Source organism: Akebia trifoliata, chromosome 7 (genome assembly GCF_017979445.1).
Source record: "Akebia trifoliata isolate Shusen 1 chromosome 7, ASM1797944v1, whole genome shotgun sequence".
In the NCBI taxonomy this organism is placed as follows: domain Eukaryota; kingdom Viridiplantae; phylum Streptophyta; class Magnoliopsida; order Ranunculales; family Lardizabalaceae; genus Akebia; species Akebia trifoliata.
The window spans coordinates 20,373,865-20,393,080 of NC_141381.1; the positions used below are offsets into that span (position 1 = coordinate 20,373,865).

Consider the following 19,216-nt stretch of genomic DNA (forward strand, 5'->3'; position numbering starts at 1 on the left):
ATATCTAAATGACCATTTTTATCTTATGTGAGGAACTCTTTTTCGGATTAAGGAAAGTGGGTTTACGTTGTGCGTGGGCCCCATGTCAAAAGATAGAAGCCAAGTGGGCCCAAATGAATGATTTCGAGAGAGGGTATTTTGAGTGGGACCCACATAGTTGTCCTGTAAAGGTGCGAGCATCTCTATTAAACAACACCACCTTCTCTAGGTTGGTGGAGTTGGAAAGTGAGAGAGAGAGAGAGAGAGAGGTTGTATTTTGAGGGGGTCTTTTAAGTAACTAATGAAATTCGCAGAGGTTCCGATGTTTAAGAACAAAACACCGTCTAATCCGGTCAAAAACTAAAGAAAAAAAAAAAAAGAGCTTCATCTCTCTCTCTCACTTTTGGGGGTTCTCTCTCTTCTGAATACGAATTTAACTTGATTTATCCTTCCAATTCCCGAGAATCCATTAATGCGAGACTGATCTAGTTACCAGGTTCTGATTTAGTGCTTTTCTAGGGTTTTTTGTTCGATCTTCTTGATTACTGTTTAGGGTTTTTGAAGTAACAGAGGTGAAGAAGGTTTGATGGAACTTTCACGATCTTATAGATTTTATCGAATGACCTGAAAACGAAGGAAATCGAGCTGGTTAGTTATGTTTGTTGTGATCCTGGTTTCGAGATGATTTTCCCTTTAAATTCGAGAGCTTTTTTGGGTCAATGAGGTTTTTGATGGGGAAAGCTGCGTCATATTGTTGATTTTGAAAGCTTTTGATGATTCATGGATGCTGTGGAGGTTGATTTAGATTGAATTCTAGGTGATTGAACATCGGTGTTGATGTTAATGAGAATTTGTTGCAGAAAGTAGGAAAAAGAACGTGGTTTCATCATGCATTTCGCGAAACTCGACGATTCTCCGATGTTTCGGAAACAGGTGAGATTTTTCTCTCTCCATCTCTTCTTTTTTCTCGAGAAATGTTTGTGTTTTTAATGATTTGACGTGCTATTCGATGTTTTCGATCATTTACTAGTTTTTTTTTCCCTTTCTTGCATCGTGAGAATCTCCAAAATATCTTATTTTGATTGAAATTCTAAGAAAAAGCTCGTCTTGATTCGTATAATCTCATTGAAGTTTCTCAAAAGCTTGACAACAAAGATGCAAGTTATCCCATTGATTCTTAGCTACCTTGGGAGTTAAAGTTTAAATCAAATAGCTGTTCCAATACTTTCCAGTTGATTGGTGTTGTTTATCTATTATGAAAAGATACGCACAAAAATAAATGGGAAAAAATACAGAAAAACAAATACAACTTTGGTCTGAACTCTCTCTACTACCAAACCATCCCCTAAATGGTGACATCTTGGATTCCTATATAATATTTGATTATGTTATAGTAAAATACTTCTGAAGTAGAGCTCAATAATCATGATCCTAACCTAACTTTTATCAACGAACTTCTAAATATATCAATTAAGGTTCTATCCATTCTGTCAAGAATCAATTCTTAACCAAGACTACGTGGATTTAACATTTAATGGGTTAACTACTTTCTCTGTAGAACACTTGGTTCCCTTTATCAGATATGCATATAGGGTTTAGACCCATAGCTCAATTGGTTGACATATTGTAATACAACTTTGAGGTCGTGGGTTCAAATTCAGCTTATCCATATAAAAAAAGTTGTTCATATATGTAATATTTTTGTAAAGCATTGTATATGATTGTGGTATATATTTTGTATGTGCGAGCATTTTATTGGTTTTTTTTTTTCTCTTTTTCCCTAGGTTTCTATGGTGAATGGTCCTTATAAGACTCATTTTTGACCTTTATGCCAATCCTCTTATGAGTTTTGAGTGGGTTGTAGTTCCCACAAGTGCCATCTCCTAGTAGTTCCGACAATTATGTAATCGGGACATGAGATTCAAGCACTTGGTTGGTCAATAGAACCATTGAGTGAATGGAAATTTGAAGCCCAAAACTCCCTTTCCTTTTGATGGATAAGCTGGATTAAACCCATGATCTCGGAGTTACATTGATATATGTCAACTGATTGAACTAAGGATCCAAGCTCCATGAAGCCCAAAATACCTACTTGCAATGTTACTGTGTTATGCTCATTCATGAGCAAATGTAGACCCGTATACCAAAGAAGAAATGGATGAGTGGGATACACATACATGGTTCTAGCTATTGTTAATTTAAGCTTGAGGAAGGACTATAAGAGACCATAGACTCGGTGCCACCCACACTATGGCACACGACACTATGCTGGGTTGGACTTGAGCATGGTCATCGACAATGTTTTAAAGTACCTAAGGCGTACTTGAGGCGAGGCGTAAGCCTCAATTAATTTAAAAAAATCCTAAAAAATATATCTAAATTATAATAAATTAAAAAAAAATATAAAAACAAGTAAATAACTTTCAAGCATCAAATAAAAATTAAACATTAAAAATGTAGGGAAGTAGCAATGTAATATATTAGCAAAATAACAATGTATCATCACTCATAGGGTATCAAACATCAAATAAACAACTATTGTAGGCCTAGGAATGGAGTTTTAGACCCTATTATAAACTGGAGAAGAATTAAAACAACTAAAAATAGGTAGAATATAACAAAAAACAAAAGAATCAAACACAATATGAGTTTTTGAAAAAAAAAAAAAAAAAGGTAAAAAGTTCAAGAATGTACATAGAAAAATCACATACTTCAAAACCTTAGAAAATCATTGATTTCTTGGTTCTATTTGATCTCAATCTTTGTAAAAAAATTGTAGGAACCGACGGATTTGAATTCGGATGAGTATTGGAGTCTCTAGAAAGAAATCTTGGAGTAGGGAGACTTTAGGGTTTCAAAGAGAGATTTTGAGAGATCTCTTGATAATCTAAGTTTAGTGGACAAAAAATTCTTCTATTTAGTAGGGTTATGTAAATTAGAGACATGGGGGGGGGGGTATTTGTATAATAAAGCAAGAATAAAAAAACAAATTGAATTTTCTGACCCATGATTTTTGGGTTCTGCCAAACCTATTGAGGTGTGAGACGTACGCATCATACTTCTAAGGGGTAAGCCTTACTAATGTTTGATGAGTCTTAAGCCTCAAGGCATAAAGCCTACTTATGGCCTTGAGGCGTAGGTTTTTTAAAACACTGGGCCGGTGCTTGTCCACTTCGATGTGCTTGGTTCTGTCACAAAGGATTGGATTATGAGCAATGATAATGACTGCCTTATTATCACAATGAAGCTTTATGCTCCCCTCCCGAACAAGTAAACCTAACTCTTCCTTCAGAGTTCTAAGCCACATCATCTCACAAGAACTGTGTGCCATTGCCCTAAACTCTACTTCATAGCTCAACCTGACGACGATAAGTTGGTATTTACTCCTCTAAGTAACAAGATTACCACGTAAGAGGGCATCATAACTTGAGGTAGATTGTGAAAGCATCTATACGAAAGTGTCTATTAGTCTTGAAAAGAATGTCACGTCCTTGTGAGGCCTTCAAATGCCTAAGAATCCTCTCAACTTTCCTCCAAATGGCTAGTTCTTGGTGAATGCATGAATTGGCTAATGGCTCTAATAACAAAAACAATATTTGGACATGTGAGAGATAGCTAAATTAATCTCCCTTCTAACCTTTGGAACATACCAATGTCGTCAGGTGCTTTATCCTCTTTTTGTCCAATTTTCATTTGGTTTTCATAGGAGTGTTAGCTGGTTTTACACCCAACTTTCTTGTGTCCTTTAAAAGATCAATAACATACTTTATTTAGGAGATGAAGATGCCCTTTTTTGACTAAACAACCTCAATCCTGAGAAAGTATTTAAGGGGTAATTTCAAACTCTTGCAAGGAATTTCTTCAACTTAAGAATCTCATTAGCATTGTAGCTCTACACAACAATATAATCTGCATAAACCAAGAGGGTTGAACTATTGCCCCCATGATGCCTTACAAATGTAATATGGTTTGCTTGAAGTTGCTTGTACCCAATCATTGCCTACTAAATCTTTCAAACCAAGCCTGGGAGATTGTTTGAGGCCATATAATGACTTCTTAAGCTTGCAAAACTTTCCATCTTGTTTTGGAACACTAAATCCAGGAGGGGGTGTCATGTACACTTCTTGTAGATCCCTATGAAGAAAGACATTCTTTACATCAAGTTGATAAAGTGGCCATGATAGATTTGCCACAATTGATAACAAAATTCTCACTGAGTTCATCTTTGCTACTGGTGCAAATGTTTCTTGGTAGTCAATTCCATTTGACTGTGTAAAGCCCTTAGTCACTAGACGCACCTTGAACTTGTTAATCATCCCATCCTCTTTACACTTAATGTTGAATACCAACTTGCATCCAACTACTTTCTTCTCATTAGGAAGTGGTATAAGATCCCAAGTATCATTCTTCATTAATGCATTGCCTTCCTCCACCATGGATGATGAAGGGCCTCTACAATACTAGTAGGAATGGACACTGAAGAAAGAGATGAGATCAAAGATTGTAAACACAAAGGCAAAAAATAAGAAACAACATTAGAAATAGGATGTCTAGTGGTACAAGAATACTTCTCTTTGCGTAAGGCAATGAGAGGGTCATCTAATGGGAGTAAGGGAGTAGGATTACTTGGATATTCAGAGGCCGACTAAACAGGTAGCTCAGATGAAGTGGTTGGTACCTTAGGACGTCTCGAGTAACTTCTCAGCTCCTTACCCTCGTCTCCAGTAGTAGTGTTAGCCAAGGAGGGTGGTGAACCATAGAAGACGAACACGGGGAGATAGAGATATCAAACAAAGGAATTGGGAGAGGCACCTCATCACTACTATTTTCTCTCTGAAGAGGTATTGGAGTAGGACCATCAAAGAAAGAAGTCGACTAAAAAGATGTTACATCCATAGTTACAAAGCATTTGAGTGATTTTGCATCCAATTTGGTCCTCGAGGGACCCAACACATGAGCAAAACACACACATCCAAAAATACGTAAAGGAAGCAACAACTACTGTGGAGATCGCATATTCAACGGGACTTGAGCTTTTGAATTCAGTAGAAATTTCATCATGCTTACCTTTCTAAACGTAGGGTAGAAAATTTGTTTTCTTTTGGGTAATACTAGACAGAGAGAACATATTGTGACCTGAAGTAAGTTTAAAATGGTGCTCTCTAGTTGAACTTTGTTTTATAATCACCGGCATTCACATAATACCAATCTCAAGTGCAAAGATGGGCCCCATGAAGATGTTCTCCCAAAACTGTTACTCGAAAATTTTTTGGTGCACATTCGCATCTATTGGAACCGTTGAATGGGGGAATGGTGTGACCAAATCACAGTGGTTTAAGATTGTTTGGGGTCTTTGTGATTGCAGGGGATTTGTTTTCAAGAGAAATTGAATTCTTGGGAGAAGTGGAATTTGTTTTAAGATTGTTCAGGGTCTGTATCTTTTACTTGGAAACTTTTTTTTTCTTAGTTTTTTATTTTCATGTTAGATTCCAATGCATATGCATAAGTTTCCTTGCTTCCATTTATGAATTTTAAGTTTGTGCAGTAATATTGATTATTGATTAGTCTGTTTCTTTTGTCACAGATTGAGTCTCTTGAGGAAAGTGCTGAAGCATTGAGGGAGAGAAGTCAAAAGTTTTACAAAGGATGTCGAAAGTATACGTATGTCTACTACATATGTACTTTTTTTGCATCATGCCTTTCTCCATGACTACAGTTTCTCCAAATACTTGCTTTTGGAGAGGTGTTCCGCCAAGCAATTGGTTTAATCTGTCTATATATGCATCTCCATTTTTATTACTGGACATGTTCAATTCTTTTAAATAATTTATGGGAAAAGGTTGCATGGCGTGTTATAGCCAACCTTTGTTCTCCATTAAGATGGTTTTTTGTTGATGTTAAGGAGCCACATGTAAATTGGTCCGGCCATTTGATACAGAATCTCTGGATTGGTCACACGAATGGTGCCCTTGTCGAATTTACTGCCATTACCCCTTGTATTTCTCTATTCTCAGTGCATGCTGGCCTAGTATTTCTTATAACAAAAATACAAAGAATGAAAACAAGAAAAACCTCTCTATTTTCCACATGTCCTATGTAACAAATACGTGTCTCAATGTCTGAGATTGTTACAATGTGTCATACACAATGACCCCCACAAACCCGACTCACTGGCATGCCATTATGTTTATTCCTTATATTGAGAGGTATACTTTTTGCAATACTTCAGTTTAAGCATGCACTAAAGAAAGAACATATTTATATAAGTTGGTTGACATTAGAATCATACAAATAATTTAAAATGATAGCTGAAAAATATTTTAATAAATAAATTTTTTGGGACTGTAGTTGCAGATCACCTAGTACTTGGTTGCTCTCGATCACTTAAAAAATTCCCATTTTCACTCCATTAGTACAATTGTACTCTCTAAAAGTTGTACTCATTTTTAGTTTCCATTATTATTCTTGAAAATCAGAGAGGAATCCCTACACCAAAGCTTCATCAACTCTATATTCGATGTTCAAAGCTTAATGATCTTCAAGCAGGGTAAACATCTGCAAGAGCTCCTGTTAACGATGGGCTTGGTGTAAAATTTGCAGGAACACCTACTAATGATATTCTTTATCGTCATCTTTGGTTTAAAATTTTTAACTCTTCTTTTAACTAAAGAGTCAAGATTCTATCTCCTTGAATCTTTGGGTGGATGTAGCAAGAGATTTCATACCTACCAAGTAGGATAAAAATCCCGATCTTGAGCTCTTGCTTGATGGTCTTGAAGAAAGCTAATCTGCAAGAACTTCCCAAAAATGCAGAATCTAGGGGTTTTGCTAAATATGTAAGGATTTCTTTGGTTTGAACCTTGAATCTTGAAGGTTTAATGCTAAATTAGTTGCCATGGATTCAATTTGTTAAGCTTGATTGCTTGGTTTTTGAAGAATAGAGTTATCGATGAACTCTATAGTGGGGTACACCAAGTAGGGGTGGGATAATTTAAAAAAAAAAACTAAAAAAATAAGCATTTTTTTTGGTTGGAGTGCAATCAGGTATTAGGTGATCTACAATGGGTCGGTCCCCTTTTCTTTTTTTCCAGTGAAGTGTGTATGTGTCTGGCAAGTGAGTTGGGCTCAAACTTGCCATGTAGAGAGGGTAAGATGTGGAAATGGGTAAAACCCCTGTGGCCCTGCCACCTCTGCTGCCATGTCTAAAGCCTTTTCAGGAATTGACTCTGTTCTGTCATCCATGGAGTACTTGTACTCTATTTTTATTAACCTTCAGTTTTATTCCTTATCATTGTAAAAACTTTCATGATGGGCCTTTTCCCCATTGATTTTATCTATTATGGTGGTGTTGGATGCTAAGTTCTAAAGTTATTTTTATTATGGACATGAGCTCTGTTGATATGTTGTGTATATATGAAAACGTCTATTTTCTCCATTGATATTTTTATTAGCTTATTGGATCATATTTTGAACCAAAGAGTGGGTGGGGATAGCAATGATATTTTAATTTGTCACCTTATAGCTATGGATGTCAACTGAAATGCTTTTAAAATTTCACACTTCTTGCGCACAGTATGCACATTACCGGTAATTTTCCCTAATAACTTTTTTTGTGGAAAGTTATTCCAAAAAATAAAACCAGTAGTTACTTTGAGCTTGTATTTTAGGTTTAAAAAAAAAAAAAAAATGTTCTTGTACCTTTAGGCCTTGTACTTTGCGAAGATTTTCATTTACTTTTTGCTTTTTGAACAGAGAAGGGCTTGGGGAAGCTTATGATGGGGACATCGCTTTTGCAAGCACCCTTGAAACATTTGGTGGAGGGCATAATGATCCTATTAGTGTTGCTTTTGGAGGTAAGCCCCATGCTTATTTTCTCCCACCCACATACATGCAAGAAAATGCATTTTGTTCTGTAGGCAAGTTCAATAAATAAAATTTTCAATTGTTGGAGTTTCCTCCAAGAAAGGTATCATATACAATAATTTCACTATGCCAGGAAACCTGTAAAACAGTTAGAGAATGGGTTAAACTAGGAACTCAAACTCACTACTCCTATGGAATGCACAAATCACGGCAATAGATAATCATCATGAATTGAATTACTTTACCACCTAGAGATTTCACACATTTAAAGCATGCAATGAAAAACAACATTAAACTCTTCATCCATTTAATCAAATTTCAAAATAAGAATTGTCCTCATATTATAGGAATTTTAATACCTGAACATGAAGAGAGAGTCATCAAACCCTTATCCGGAAAATCTGGTGTTTCCAGAATGAATTGAATTCCTCCATTCAATTCTATGTAAATCCATGTCTTCTGTTAGTTCAAGAGTCTTCAAATCTGTTTTCACTGCTCAATTCATGCCCATTTTAGTATTCCTTTTGTTCTTTGAGAATCTTCAATTTGGATTTACCTTCTAATTGGTGTGGTTCTTGATACATGGCCAAACCATCTTAATCAGTTTTCCCTTAGTTCAGTGATCTACAATTTCAATGAACGTGTTCATTTTTAATTTATCTTTCATGGTTTTTCCACTCATGCATCTCAACACCTCTCTCTGCTAAGATCAATATATAAATATGTTGTTTCTTGATTGCCCAACTTCCAGCTCCATAAAGCTTAATTGATCTACTGCTGTCTTACATATTTTTTTATTTTTAATTTAATTGGGTTGTGTTGGACTCATAAACCCATAAGCACACCTCTACTTTAACAATCCAACTATACTTATGGGCCACTTCCTCCTCAATTTCTCTAAACTAGTGGATAACAGAACCAAGATAGAAAAATGTCGCTTTGGAGTATTTCCTGGCCATCAATTTTTAATGGACCTTCCACTGAGTTGTTACAAAAGTTGTACTCATGAACCATAAGTCCTTGAATTCCAAAGCAACTCCTCCAAAGGTCTAGTTTGTGTTGGATCCTTCTCTAGTCTCATCAACTGCACACATCATTTGCAAATAGCGTACACCAAGGGACACACTCTTACATTTCTCAGACTAGACTAGACAAAGTGTGGGATGCACACCATGGGCTTGATGAGTTGTAATGCCCATTACATGAGCTGGACAAATTATGAGTTCTATCTAATGGGGGTATTATGCACAACGTGGCGCACACCTGTGCCAATGGCTACAGGTGGTATTCTGAGGTCCACAGGCCCATCATCATTTTGCTTGTATTTCAATTCTGTTGCTTCCAGCATTATCATTGGCAAGAAATTACAAATGCTTAATTTTGCAAAACTTGATAGCTTCGTTGTAAGGTGGGATAGGGTGTGCAATCTTAGTGCGGAATGGTGCACTTAAGGTTGTGGTTGTTTTAGATGTTGTTGTGTTTGTTGTTTTCTTCTCTTTCTTGGGTTGGTCACCTCAACCTCCTTTTTTAATAAAATCATCTTTACTTATCTAAAAAGAAACTTGATAGTCTTTCCAAGCAGAAACCTAGGTATCATGGTAGGATTGCTGTCTTTAATTCATGGATGGACATTGGCTTAGTAGCGTGTATGGTGCTTTAGACTTCTTTTGTGGTTTATCTCTACGTTTCACCTAATGGTTTATGGGCTCATGAAGGTCACTGCTTCTGTCCAGAGGCACTTCTTAATAAGTGCACCATGTTGGAAATCTTATGCCTTTAGATAAGTTTGACATAATTGTTTATGCGGCAAACATAATTTCTTCCTCATGCATACAAACACAAATACATACATGTATTAACATTTGCTAAGAATTATTGCTACGAACCTACTTATAGATCAAAATATTGTATCTGATTGTAAAATACAATATGAAGTCATGTTTCCCCCCATTTCCTCCAAAATGGACGACACTTTAATATGACAATTCACACTGGATTGGTCCTGTTTACTTGTCATACTTTTATATCAGAGATAAATTTTTCCCTTTTCTATTTTAACTTCTAGTGGTGTAATAAGTTTGCAACTAATAATAAAAATTGTGTTTCTTTAGGCCCTGTTATGACTAAATTTACAATTGCTTTGAGAGAAATTGGGACATACAAAGAAGTTCTTCGGTCTCAGGTAAAGATTCTCTCGCTTTTATGTGCATAAAAACCTCCAGCTTCTCTTTTTGACAACCAATCAGCTGTGGTTTTATAAGTAAAAGCCTGTATGGTATTTACTAACTGCAATCACTGAAATCAGTACTTGAATAGACATTAATGAGTAATCTTGATGTTCTTTCCATCAAAGAGGAAATGTATATAGATTGGCCACCCGGGTAACAAATTGTATCTGAAAAGTAAGTCTTCAAAGAAGACATCCTTGAACTCCTCAAATAACTTACACCATACGAACATAAAACCTAAGATGGTAATAATAGTTTTTTGAACCTATTTATCATTCCCTATGAACACTTGATAGTTTCTTTCCTTCCATAAGCCCCAACTAACAATAAAAGGTTGTAGATACCATAGAATCCTTTCTGCTACTTGAAAGGCCTGACATTGCCAACTCTCATAAAATGAAAGGATTGATAAGGAGAAACATCTCGAAAATTGAGATAGAGGCATGAAATAAGGCCACATAACATATGCAAAATTGTAATGGATTAGGATGTGCATGGAGCAAAATTTAACTGAAATGGTTCCCAAATACATAAGATTATCGGGAGTTAGGATTTTGTTCGCAATTACAGACCATATAAAGAAGAGAACCTTGGAGGGTAATTTTTTTTTTACTCCAGAAGGCAGAACTGAGAATTTTGATTGGCTTGACACTTCCAGTTGGGATTTATAAGAGGATTTGACAAAACCTTATCCCTTGTGACTACCCAAATTAGCCGGTCCTTTTCGCTTGGGGTTATGGTGTCATGGGAAAATAGATCCTTAAGGTCAACAACAAAAAGTATTTCGCAGTCGTAGAAATATCTTCTAAAACCAAAATCCCATGAGAACCCCTTTCTTCTTTGCCTCATGAACCTCTTAATCGAATGCTGCTTCAAAGATGATATAGCGTACAAATTGGCAATTGTTCCTATAGGGATGACGTGCCATACCATCTATCTTACCAGAATCAGATTTCTTTTATTCATCTTATCTTTTATGATATAATTTTCCTAAACTTTGGGAGATTCTTTTGGGTCCCTTTCCAAATCCTGCACCTGAACGACGACCTCGGTTCTTCAATGTCTCAGCCATAGTTCTTAACCCCAAATTTGGTCTTGATAACTCTAAGTTATAGACATTGATGCTCCACCCTGAATCACAACTATATTTCCAACAAAGCCACATTCATTTCTTTGAGCTTATGGATACCCAATCTGCCTTCCTCTTTTGTTGATAAATATCTTTCCACTTCACCAAGTGGAACTCACGATTGCCAAGCTTGTTGCACCAAAGAAAGTCTTGAATCAGATTATCTATTATTATCTCTGCACTCATAGGGATTGTGAATAGAGATGGAAAGTAGATTGGCATACTGGCAAGGGAGCTCTGTATCAAGGTCGATTTTTCCTCTTCTAAAGGGTCTTTAACTTTCCACGTTCTTATATTTTCCACGTAATGTTATATATTGTTTTGTATGATTATAATGTATAGCAGATAGCAATATCAGCTTATCTGAATACCTTATATATATATATAATATGAAAAACTAGAGTTTTTAAATTGAGTATCTAAACGAATGGTATCAAGTATATGGGTGTGTTGGCATATCGGATTTGTTGAGATCAGTGTTGTCTACACTCCTTATCAGTGTTTAACACCGACAAGTTACATAGCTCAATAGAAAGCAGGAATTTACTCCTCTTTTCAAGGCTCTGAAATATCTGATGGATTTAATCTATGTGCTAAACCCGCTTTGTATGTACCTAGTTGCAAAGAATATATATGTTTTTGGTGGGGGGCGGAGTCTTATGGTTCATGATCCACCACCTCCTGCCCATCAAAGCTTGGCAATGGTTCATGATCCTGCTTGCTTTTAAGATTTGAATTTTACTGGGAACTGGAAGTTAGCGGTAAGCAGTCACTGGTTTCTCAAGAAATAGTGAGATTCAAGAAGTTGGGCTAAAGGTATTGCAGGTTCTGTATTGCTAAGGTCTGACCGGGTTGGGTAGTTATGTTGGGTGGCTTCCCTATCATGCAAAACCTTTCCTCTGTTTGAATGGTAGATCAATTACAGGCGTCTTGTTTCGTAGTGCAAACCACACAAGGATCATGTTGGACAATCCAACCAAGTGCCCATTGTGCAGAGACCGTGAGAACAAAAAGAATCAGCCCAGTCATAATTGTATTTATTTTTGTGTCTCCCCTGTTTTCAAAAAATGAATCTCTGATCTTGTACATGATTTTAAATGGCTTAATAACATGGCAATCTAGAACAGAAAATTCTCTCCTCTTCCCTCAACCATATTGCCTTTGGAGAGATGTCCTGTTTTGTAGATAGTGGTTAGGTCTCTCTCTCTCTCTCTCTCTCCCCTCCCATGAAGCGCTCTATGGAGTCTTCTTTCGCTATTTTTGGGGCCCATGGGAGGAAAGAAATGGCAGTTGATTCAAAGATGTAGAGAGTAGTATTCGGGTCATCATTTAACAGATCTTATATGCTCACGTGTTCCAACCATTTCAATGTGTAAGGGCCTTTCCTTTTAAGATTTTGTATTTAGATGGAAGATTCGTGTAATTGTGGTGTGTAGGGTTGACATTTAGGTGGAGGGGATTCTCCTTTGTAGGTCATCTTGAGCTCCTAGACCTCTTGTTTTTCCAATATATCTTCATTTGCTCTTTTGTCAAGAAAGTTTTTTTACTTCTCAAAATATAGCTGCTACTTATTGGATGTTGACTTTTACAAGGATTGTTTTATTTACAATCTCTTATACTCCATGCCTGTGCAACATGGGCACATACCCATGTTGTTCTCCGTTGCTTGTATGAAATGTCAAACTTACTGACCTAATAAACCCTACACCGACCTGTCCATGCAATCTATTCTCTATGTTGACAATATAGATAGGATGCATTTTTCTTGTAAGTGTGTTGGTATTTGTCTAAAATTTGAGATAAGCACCACATGATATTCAGTAAGACAATTTGTTAGGATATAGGGAGTCAATACATGGCTCCGTACCTGCATGTTTGAGCTCTTCTTTTACCATATACATATATATCAAAGAAATATATTAGCAAGTAATGGTAACATCTTCTAGCTGTTTCCCTCAGTTGACTGTTTCGATTGGCTTTGTCAGGTTGAGCACATGCTAAATGACAGGTTAATTCAATTTGTCAACATTGATTTGCATGATGTCAAGGTACCTTATCTTACTGCTAAATTTGATGTTCCATATATGATAGAACAAGGCCACGTCAATTCTTGGTGTAACGTGAAATATTTGAGTCATTTAGATAAATAATAAAATAGTGGAATTGCCACTGCAAGTTGCTTTTGTTAAATGATACCAGGCAAATTGTTTATCAGAGGATACAGCTAGTAACTATTTCTAATTGTTGGAGGATATAGTAATACAGCCTCTTTGTTATCTTATTTTTGATGAGTTATAAAGCTGAGAACTTGTATAAGGCAATAGAGGAAAAAATTTCCCTACTTAATATGCATTTCACCACTTTTTGAAAGAGAATCCACTACATCATGAGCAAACCAAAGAGGCAAGGGGAGAGGAGGAATAGAAAAACAAGAGAATATTATATTTTTAAGTTATTATAACATGTCGTAACTAGTATATGCACAGAAAAGTTGGACACTAGTCACATGGAAATTAGAATAGATATTTCTACACAAGTAGTCCATTGTTTTCAAGGTCTTAGTGGATGATTTGTGTCAAGGTAAAAATCGAGGCAGCCATCCATGCCATGAGATTTACACCTTTCCTTGAATCATTTGTATTAACACCTTACTCTAGAAACATGAGAGGTTCATACATCCAAAATTGGTTCGTATTAATACCTTTCCTTGGGAAAAGGATAAGTTTGTATTTACACCAGGGATCAGTTCGTATTAAAAACTTATCGTAGAAACGGGATTGGTTCGTATGTACACCTAGAATTGGTTCGTATTAATAACTTGGCCTTTACATGGGATAGGTTTGTATTTACAATCGGAATGAGACTTGTATTTGGTACTCCAAGACTCATATCTGTGCTTGTCGTATTTGCGCCTAACTTCGAGACTCGTGTTTGTGCTCAATTTTAGGACTAGTATTCACACTCATCTCTAACAAAAAGATGAGATGGGTTTCAATATACACTCATCCCTGGCAACAAGATGCGTTCAGATTTACACCCATCTGCGGCAAAAATAGAGGTTTTTAAGTGAAAAAGGATTGCATGCCTTGCTACTGACGATTATGATGCTCGAAAATAAGAAATGGAATTTTTAACAATGAAAAAAATAATGTTACCTCAAGCAACCTAGTTAAACAATGTTGTGGTATACAACAAAAAAAATGAACATCCTTGACACCAGACCATGATTACATAATGCTCACCTCTGAGAGGCGATTGACTATGGGAGTAATAAATTATATTCAATCTGGGCTGATCATGTGATACCTCGATATATGAGTCAGACCCAATAGTAAATGGACACAACCTGATTGCAATGTCGATAAGGCTTGAATCGACTTAATCCTTCTTGATATATGTACTTTCGGTACAAAGAACTTATAAACGTAGCAGTCCTTGGGTGGAAGACTATTTGATCTCGAGGCCGATGATTGCTAAAGTAGAGTTGGAAATCGGTTTAGAGATACTTTTCTCTCAGTAGGAGTTGGGAGTCATTCCAAGCACTAAATGTACAAAAATTGCAATTTTCAATTAAGGCATGGTGTAATTAGTCGGGTAACATCCAATTAATCTAGGAGCATGACATGATAAGACATTTTGATATCTCACTCTCTTGCATGCAACACTTATTTTAATATTTTATATATCCATCCCACTATAAGGAATGTAAGGGAAGGGGAGGGCTTCTGGGAAATTAGAGATTTTTAATTTGTAATACAATCTGTTCTAATGAAATTGGGTTTGAGATCCTAGGGATGTGGTCAATATTTGCAACAGACCCTGTCAAAAAGCTATGGAGAATGGGAATTTGTTAGGGTTCAAAGTGGGTATCCAGGGTCGTATTGTGTCCAATCTTCACTTAGTCGATGATACACTTGTGTTTCTTGGTCATTCAACCACCCAGTTGAGATTTCTTAGTGGTATCTTGGGTTGTTTTGAGGCAATATCGGGCATCCCAGTGAACCTGAAGAAAAAAAGAGTTTTTGGGGTAAATGTAGCTAGTGGTTTGGAGTTATTTCTGGCTTCAATTGGCTTTAAAATCGGTGTTTTTCCTACTACCTACTTGGGCCACCCTCTAGGTGTGCCTTGTAGGAGTAAGACAATCTGGGATCCTGTTTTAGAAAGAATGCGCAAGAGGTTGAGTCTGTGGAAAACATAGTATCTAACCAAAGGGGAACGTAATTTTGATTAAGAGCACTCTGGCAAGCATCCCCAATTACTCTCTCACTTTTCTCTATGCCTCGGATTGTGGAAATTCAGATGGATAAGATATGTAGGGATTTGTTTTGGCATGACAAGGATAATAACAAAAAGTACCATATGGTGAGATGGAAGAAAATCTGCTTACCTAAACAAAGAGGTGGCTTGGGCATTAGAGATTTTGGTTCTATGAATTCAGATCTATTGGCTAAATTGCTCTAGAGATTCAGGGTATAAGAAGATAGCTTATGGAAGGATGTGGTGATTCACAAATACGGGGTGAAAGAGTATTGGTGGGAAAGTGGCGAGGGTAGAGGCGCTTTAAGTTGCGGGTTGTGAAAGGGCATATTGAGGAGTACCGGCTTTCCATAAGAGAGTTAAGTTCAAAGTGGGGAGGGGCAACAAAATTCGCTTTTGGGAAGACAGGTGGTGCGGGGAGACTTCTTTGGAGGAACAATTTCGGGACCTTTTTGCTATTTCTACCAAAAAGGGTAGGCCAATAATGGAATTCTTAGTAGGGAACATGTCAAGGTTTTGGGACTTTGGTTTCAGACGGAATTTTAATGATTGGGAGATCATTAGTGTGGGAAGACTTTTGAAATTGGTCAAGACAACTATCATACGCGAGGACAAGGTTGATGTTATGCATTAGGATGGTACGAGAGATGAAGCTTATTTGGTGAGGCCTATGTATGCAATAGAGTGTCGTTCTCCTAATTTTACCTTCCCAACATCTTAGGTTTGGGGTGTAAAAGTTCCTTCCAAGGTTTTGGTCTTTGTGTGGCAAGCTTTGTTAGAGAAAATCACCACATTGGATCAGTTAATAAAGAGGGTCTTCATACTCCGAATGTATGCTTGTTATGCTTAAGGGAGGGGGAGACGGCGAACCATTTGCTTATTTACTGTGATCTTGCTCACGAGGTTTGGTAATGCGGAATGCAAATCAAGTCAATGGTGAAGGGTTCCGACGCAAAATTTGTAATTATTTAGGTTTTCACTTAATTGGGTCTAGATTTATTGTTTTGTCATTTAAGATTATTTCAAATTAGTTATTTTTTAGTTTTGAGTTGTTTTAGGGCTTTATTTTTATGTTTTTTGAGCTTATTTTCATGTTTTATTGGCCCATGGTCTTAGTATAATATTTAGGGGCAATTTAGTAACTTTAGTTTGTCTTTTATTAAAATTTATTAGGATTGAAAAATTAGGAGAGAGAAAGTTATGAAAATTAGGTTATTTTATTTGGTATTTTAGTTTTATTAGGACTCTTGGTTGTTTTTCCTTATTTATAGATTGTATTAGGGTTTATTGATATAAAATGAATAGAATAAACAAAATTATAGAAGTTTCTGTTTTCTTTTGAATGTTGTTGCATTCAACATGGTTAATGCCATGAAAATCATTGGAGTGATTTCAAGGTAAATATCAATTTTTTTTAAAAATCTTTTTCTTATCCTCTATCTTCTTTTGTTTATTTGTGAGAGATTAAGAAACCATCAAAAACCCTCTAATCCTTTCAAGATCCCAACCCATAAATTTTGTTTTCTTGATTTTTCAAAAAATCTTGAATTCTTGATTCTTGAAGTCTTGGATTCTTGAATCTTGAAACCCCTTTCTTAATTCTTAAAACCTACAAACCTCAACTCTTAATCCTTTCTCCATTCTCTTTACTTTTAATCATTTCCCTATAAAACTTAACCTTTAACCCTTTTCACCCATCCCGTCGTAATTGTGAGAAAAAAAATATTTTACTTTTCGGTTGACCCTATTCTAGCCCAAATCCATAACCCAATCCTAAACTAAAATTCTTTAAAACCCTTTATTTTCTTTTCTCCTCTCACCGTCCTGCATTATTCTCTAGGCCTTTTTGGTTTGAAGGGTTGTTTTCCGAGGACGATTGAGGAGATTTTTGAGACTGGGGAGCGTGGGGTAACTTTTTCTGAGGCGCGAAAAGGATCCTTTGGAGCCTCACCCCGATCACCATTTGTTGGGGTATTTGGAAGGAGAGATAGACACGTTTTTTAGGGAAGAGAATTAGTGATTATCGATTTTTTGCTGTCTATTCTAGGTCTTTTGTTCTTTTGGGGTAAATTGTTTAAAGTCTTTAAAGGAATATTTTTTTAAGACTTCGTTGTTTGGTGGGACATGGTTTGTAATCTAGTGGATGCCTAATTGGCCCTCACATCTTTTTTTTTTAAGTTTGTATTTCGAGGCCATCTTGGTCCCCTTTTTCTAATAAAATTCAACTTATCAAAAAAAAATAAAAAATTTATGCCTCTCTTTCATCTTCAATTTGTTGTGTTTGGTAAATATTCTCCATTAAATCGTGAAAGTGGGGTAGTTCGTGTCATGGATGGCTGCCTAATTTTTTACCTCAACAATTTGTATGCCTTTTAAGATTTTATGCTTTTTAGTAAGTTGATCAATGTTTATGCCCATGTAAGGGCATAAGCCTCAAATGCTTTTTAGAACACTTACTGTAGATTAATCAAGTCTAGATATTTATGGCTTGATGAGCCTTACTCTCCAATACATGTCAAACAATGATTCTTGTGTCCGAGTTCATGTGACACTGGTCCGTGCTACTATTGGGCAGCTCAAGTTAATTTTTAAGTTTTTGCTGTTAAGGATTCTTGGCTTGGTGCAGGAAACTCGAAAGCGTTTTGACAAGGCTAGCCTTCTTTATGACCAGGTATGTGTTCGTTTTTTTATATACTTTATTTTTGTAATTTAATGGTTACAAGTTTCGCATTCTCGTACATTTATATTCTGCAATTTCCATTTATATTCCTTTCATTAGTTAGATATGTCTTGGGACTTGGCGTCCCTTCGTTATAAGGGATTAAAAGTGGAAAAAAAAATAAAGTTAGGGGGTATTATTAAATTTTTTTGAGGTTAAGGGGTAAAATATGAAAAACATTAAAGTGGGTTAAAGGAGTAAAAAAGGAAATATACTAAAGTTAGAGGGAGTGAAGAGGAAAGGAATAAAGTGGGCCCCATAAAAACTGTAGTTGGATGGGATGTGTATCCTAGCTGGATGGATATATTTTGGGGGCGGTTCATGGGATAATAATTGTGACAAAATCTATAGCAATGGTTTTTTGTAAATCACTTTTGATGGGGTTAGAAGTTTCGGAATGGGCTGATTTTGGTGAGGATGATCTCCTCATCATAGAGATCATCCTCACAAAAAATCAGCCCATTTCGAAACTTCTAACCCATACATTGAAAAAATGTTTGGCTCTCTTTAGGGTGGCTGATTTTTTGTGAGGATGATCTCTATGATGAGGAGATCATCCTCAACAAAAATCAGCCCATTCCGAAACTTCTAACCCCATCAAAAGTGGTTTACAAAAATCGGATGGTCCACAATTCTTCAATTTGTAAACTAGGGTTAGAAGTTTCGGAATGAGATGATTTTTGGTGACGATGATCTCTTCACCATAGAGATCATCCTCACAAAAAATCAGCCCATTCCGAAACTTCTAACCCTTATTTTGAAAATTGTTTGGCTCTTTTTAGGGCCTCCGAACTCCACCCATATATATATATATGGGAATGTTAATGTCCAAGATCTCATGGGGGTGTTAGCATTTTCCATCACATTCAGTTTCTAATAATACCTCTATCCATTTTATCTTTTAGTGAAAAAGACAAGGGTATGTTGGTCTTTTACATAATAAATGCTAAGGACATTTTAGTCTTTGGATTTAAATGCTTCATTCGCAGTAAATGCTTTGACAATCAATGCCAACAAACATTTATTATGTAAAAGCCCAAT

The 19,216-nt window shown here is 36.2% G+C and overlaps 1 protein-coding gene across 3 annotated transcripts in view; it reads left to right on the forward strand.

The window, feature by feature from the left end:
* The first annotated feature begins 206 nt into the window (after positions 1–206).
* LOC147398361 (ADP-ribosylation factor GTPase-activating protein AGD3-like) overlaps positions 207–19,216 on the forward strand; it is a 36,269-nt gene continuing 17,259 nt past the window's right edge. The window contains exons 1-7 of one of the 3 annotated variants that reach the window (XM_086447541.1): positions 207–627; positions 840–912; positions 5,564–5,640; positions 7,732–7,832; positions 9,954–10,024; positions 13,185–13,247; positions 18,083–18,127. In XM_086447541.1, coding sequence (XP_086303667.1) covers positions 868–912; positions 5,564–5,640; positions 7,732–7,832; positions 9,954–10,024; positions 13,185–13,247; positions 18,083–18,127 — 402 coding nt within the window. In that variant the 5' untranslated portion in view covers positions 207–627; positions 840–867. Of the gene's footprint in view, positions 913–5,563; positions 5,641–7,731; positions 7,833–9,953; positions 10,025–13,184; positions 13,248–18,082; positions 18,128–19,216 lie in introns of all 3 variants that reach the window. The other 2 variants (XM_086447540.1, XM_086447542.1) reach the window with 2 other exon arrangements.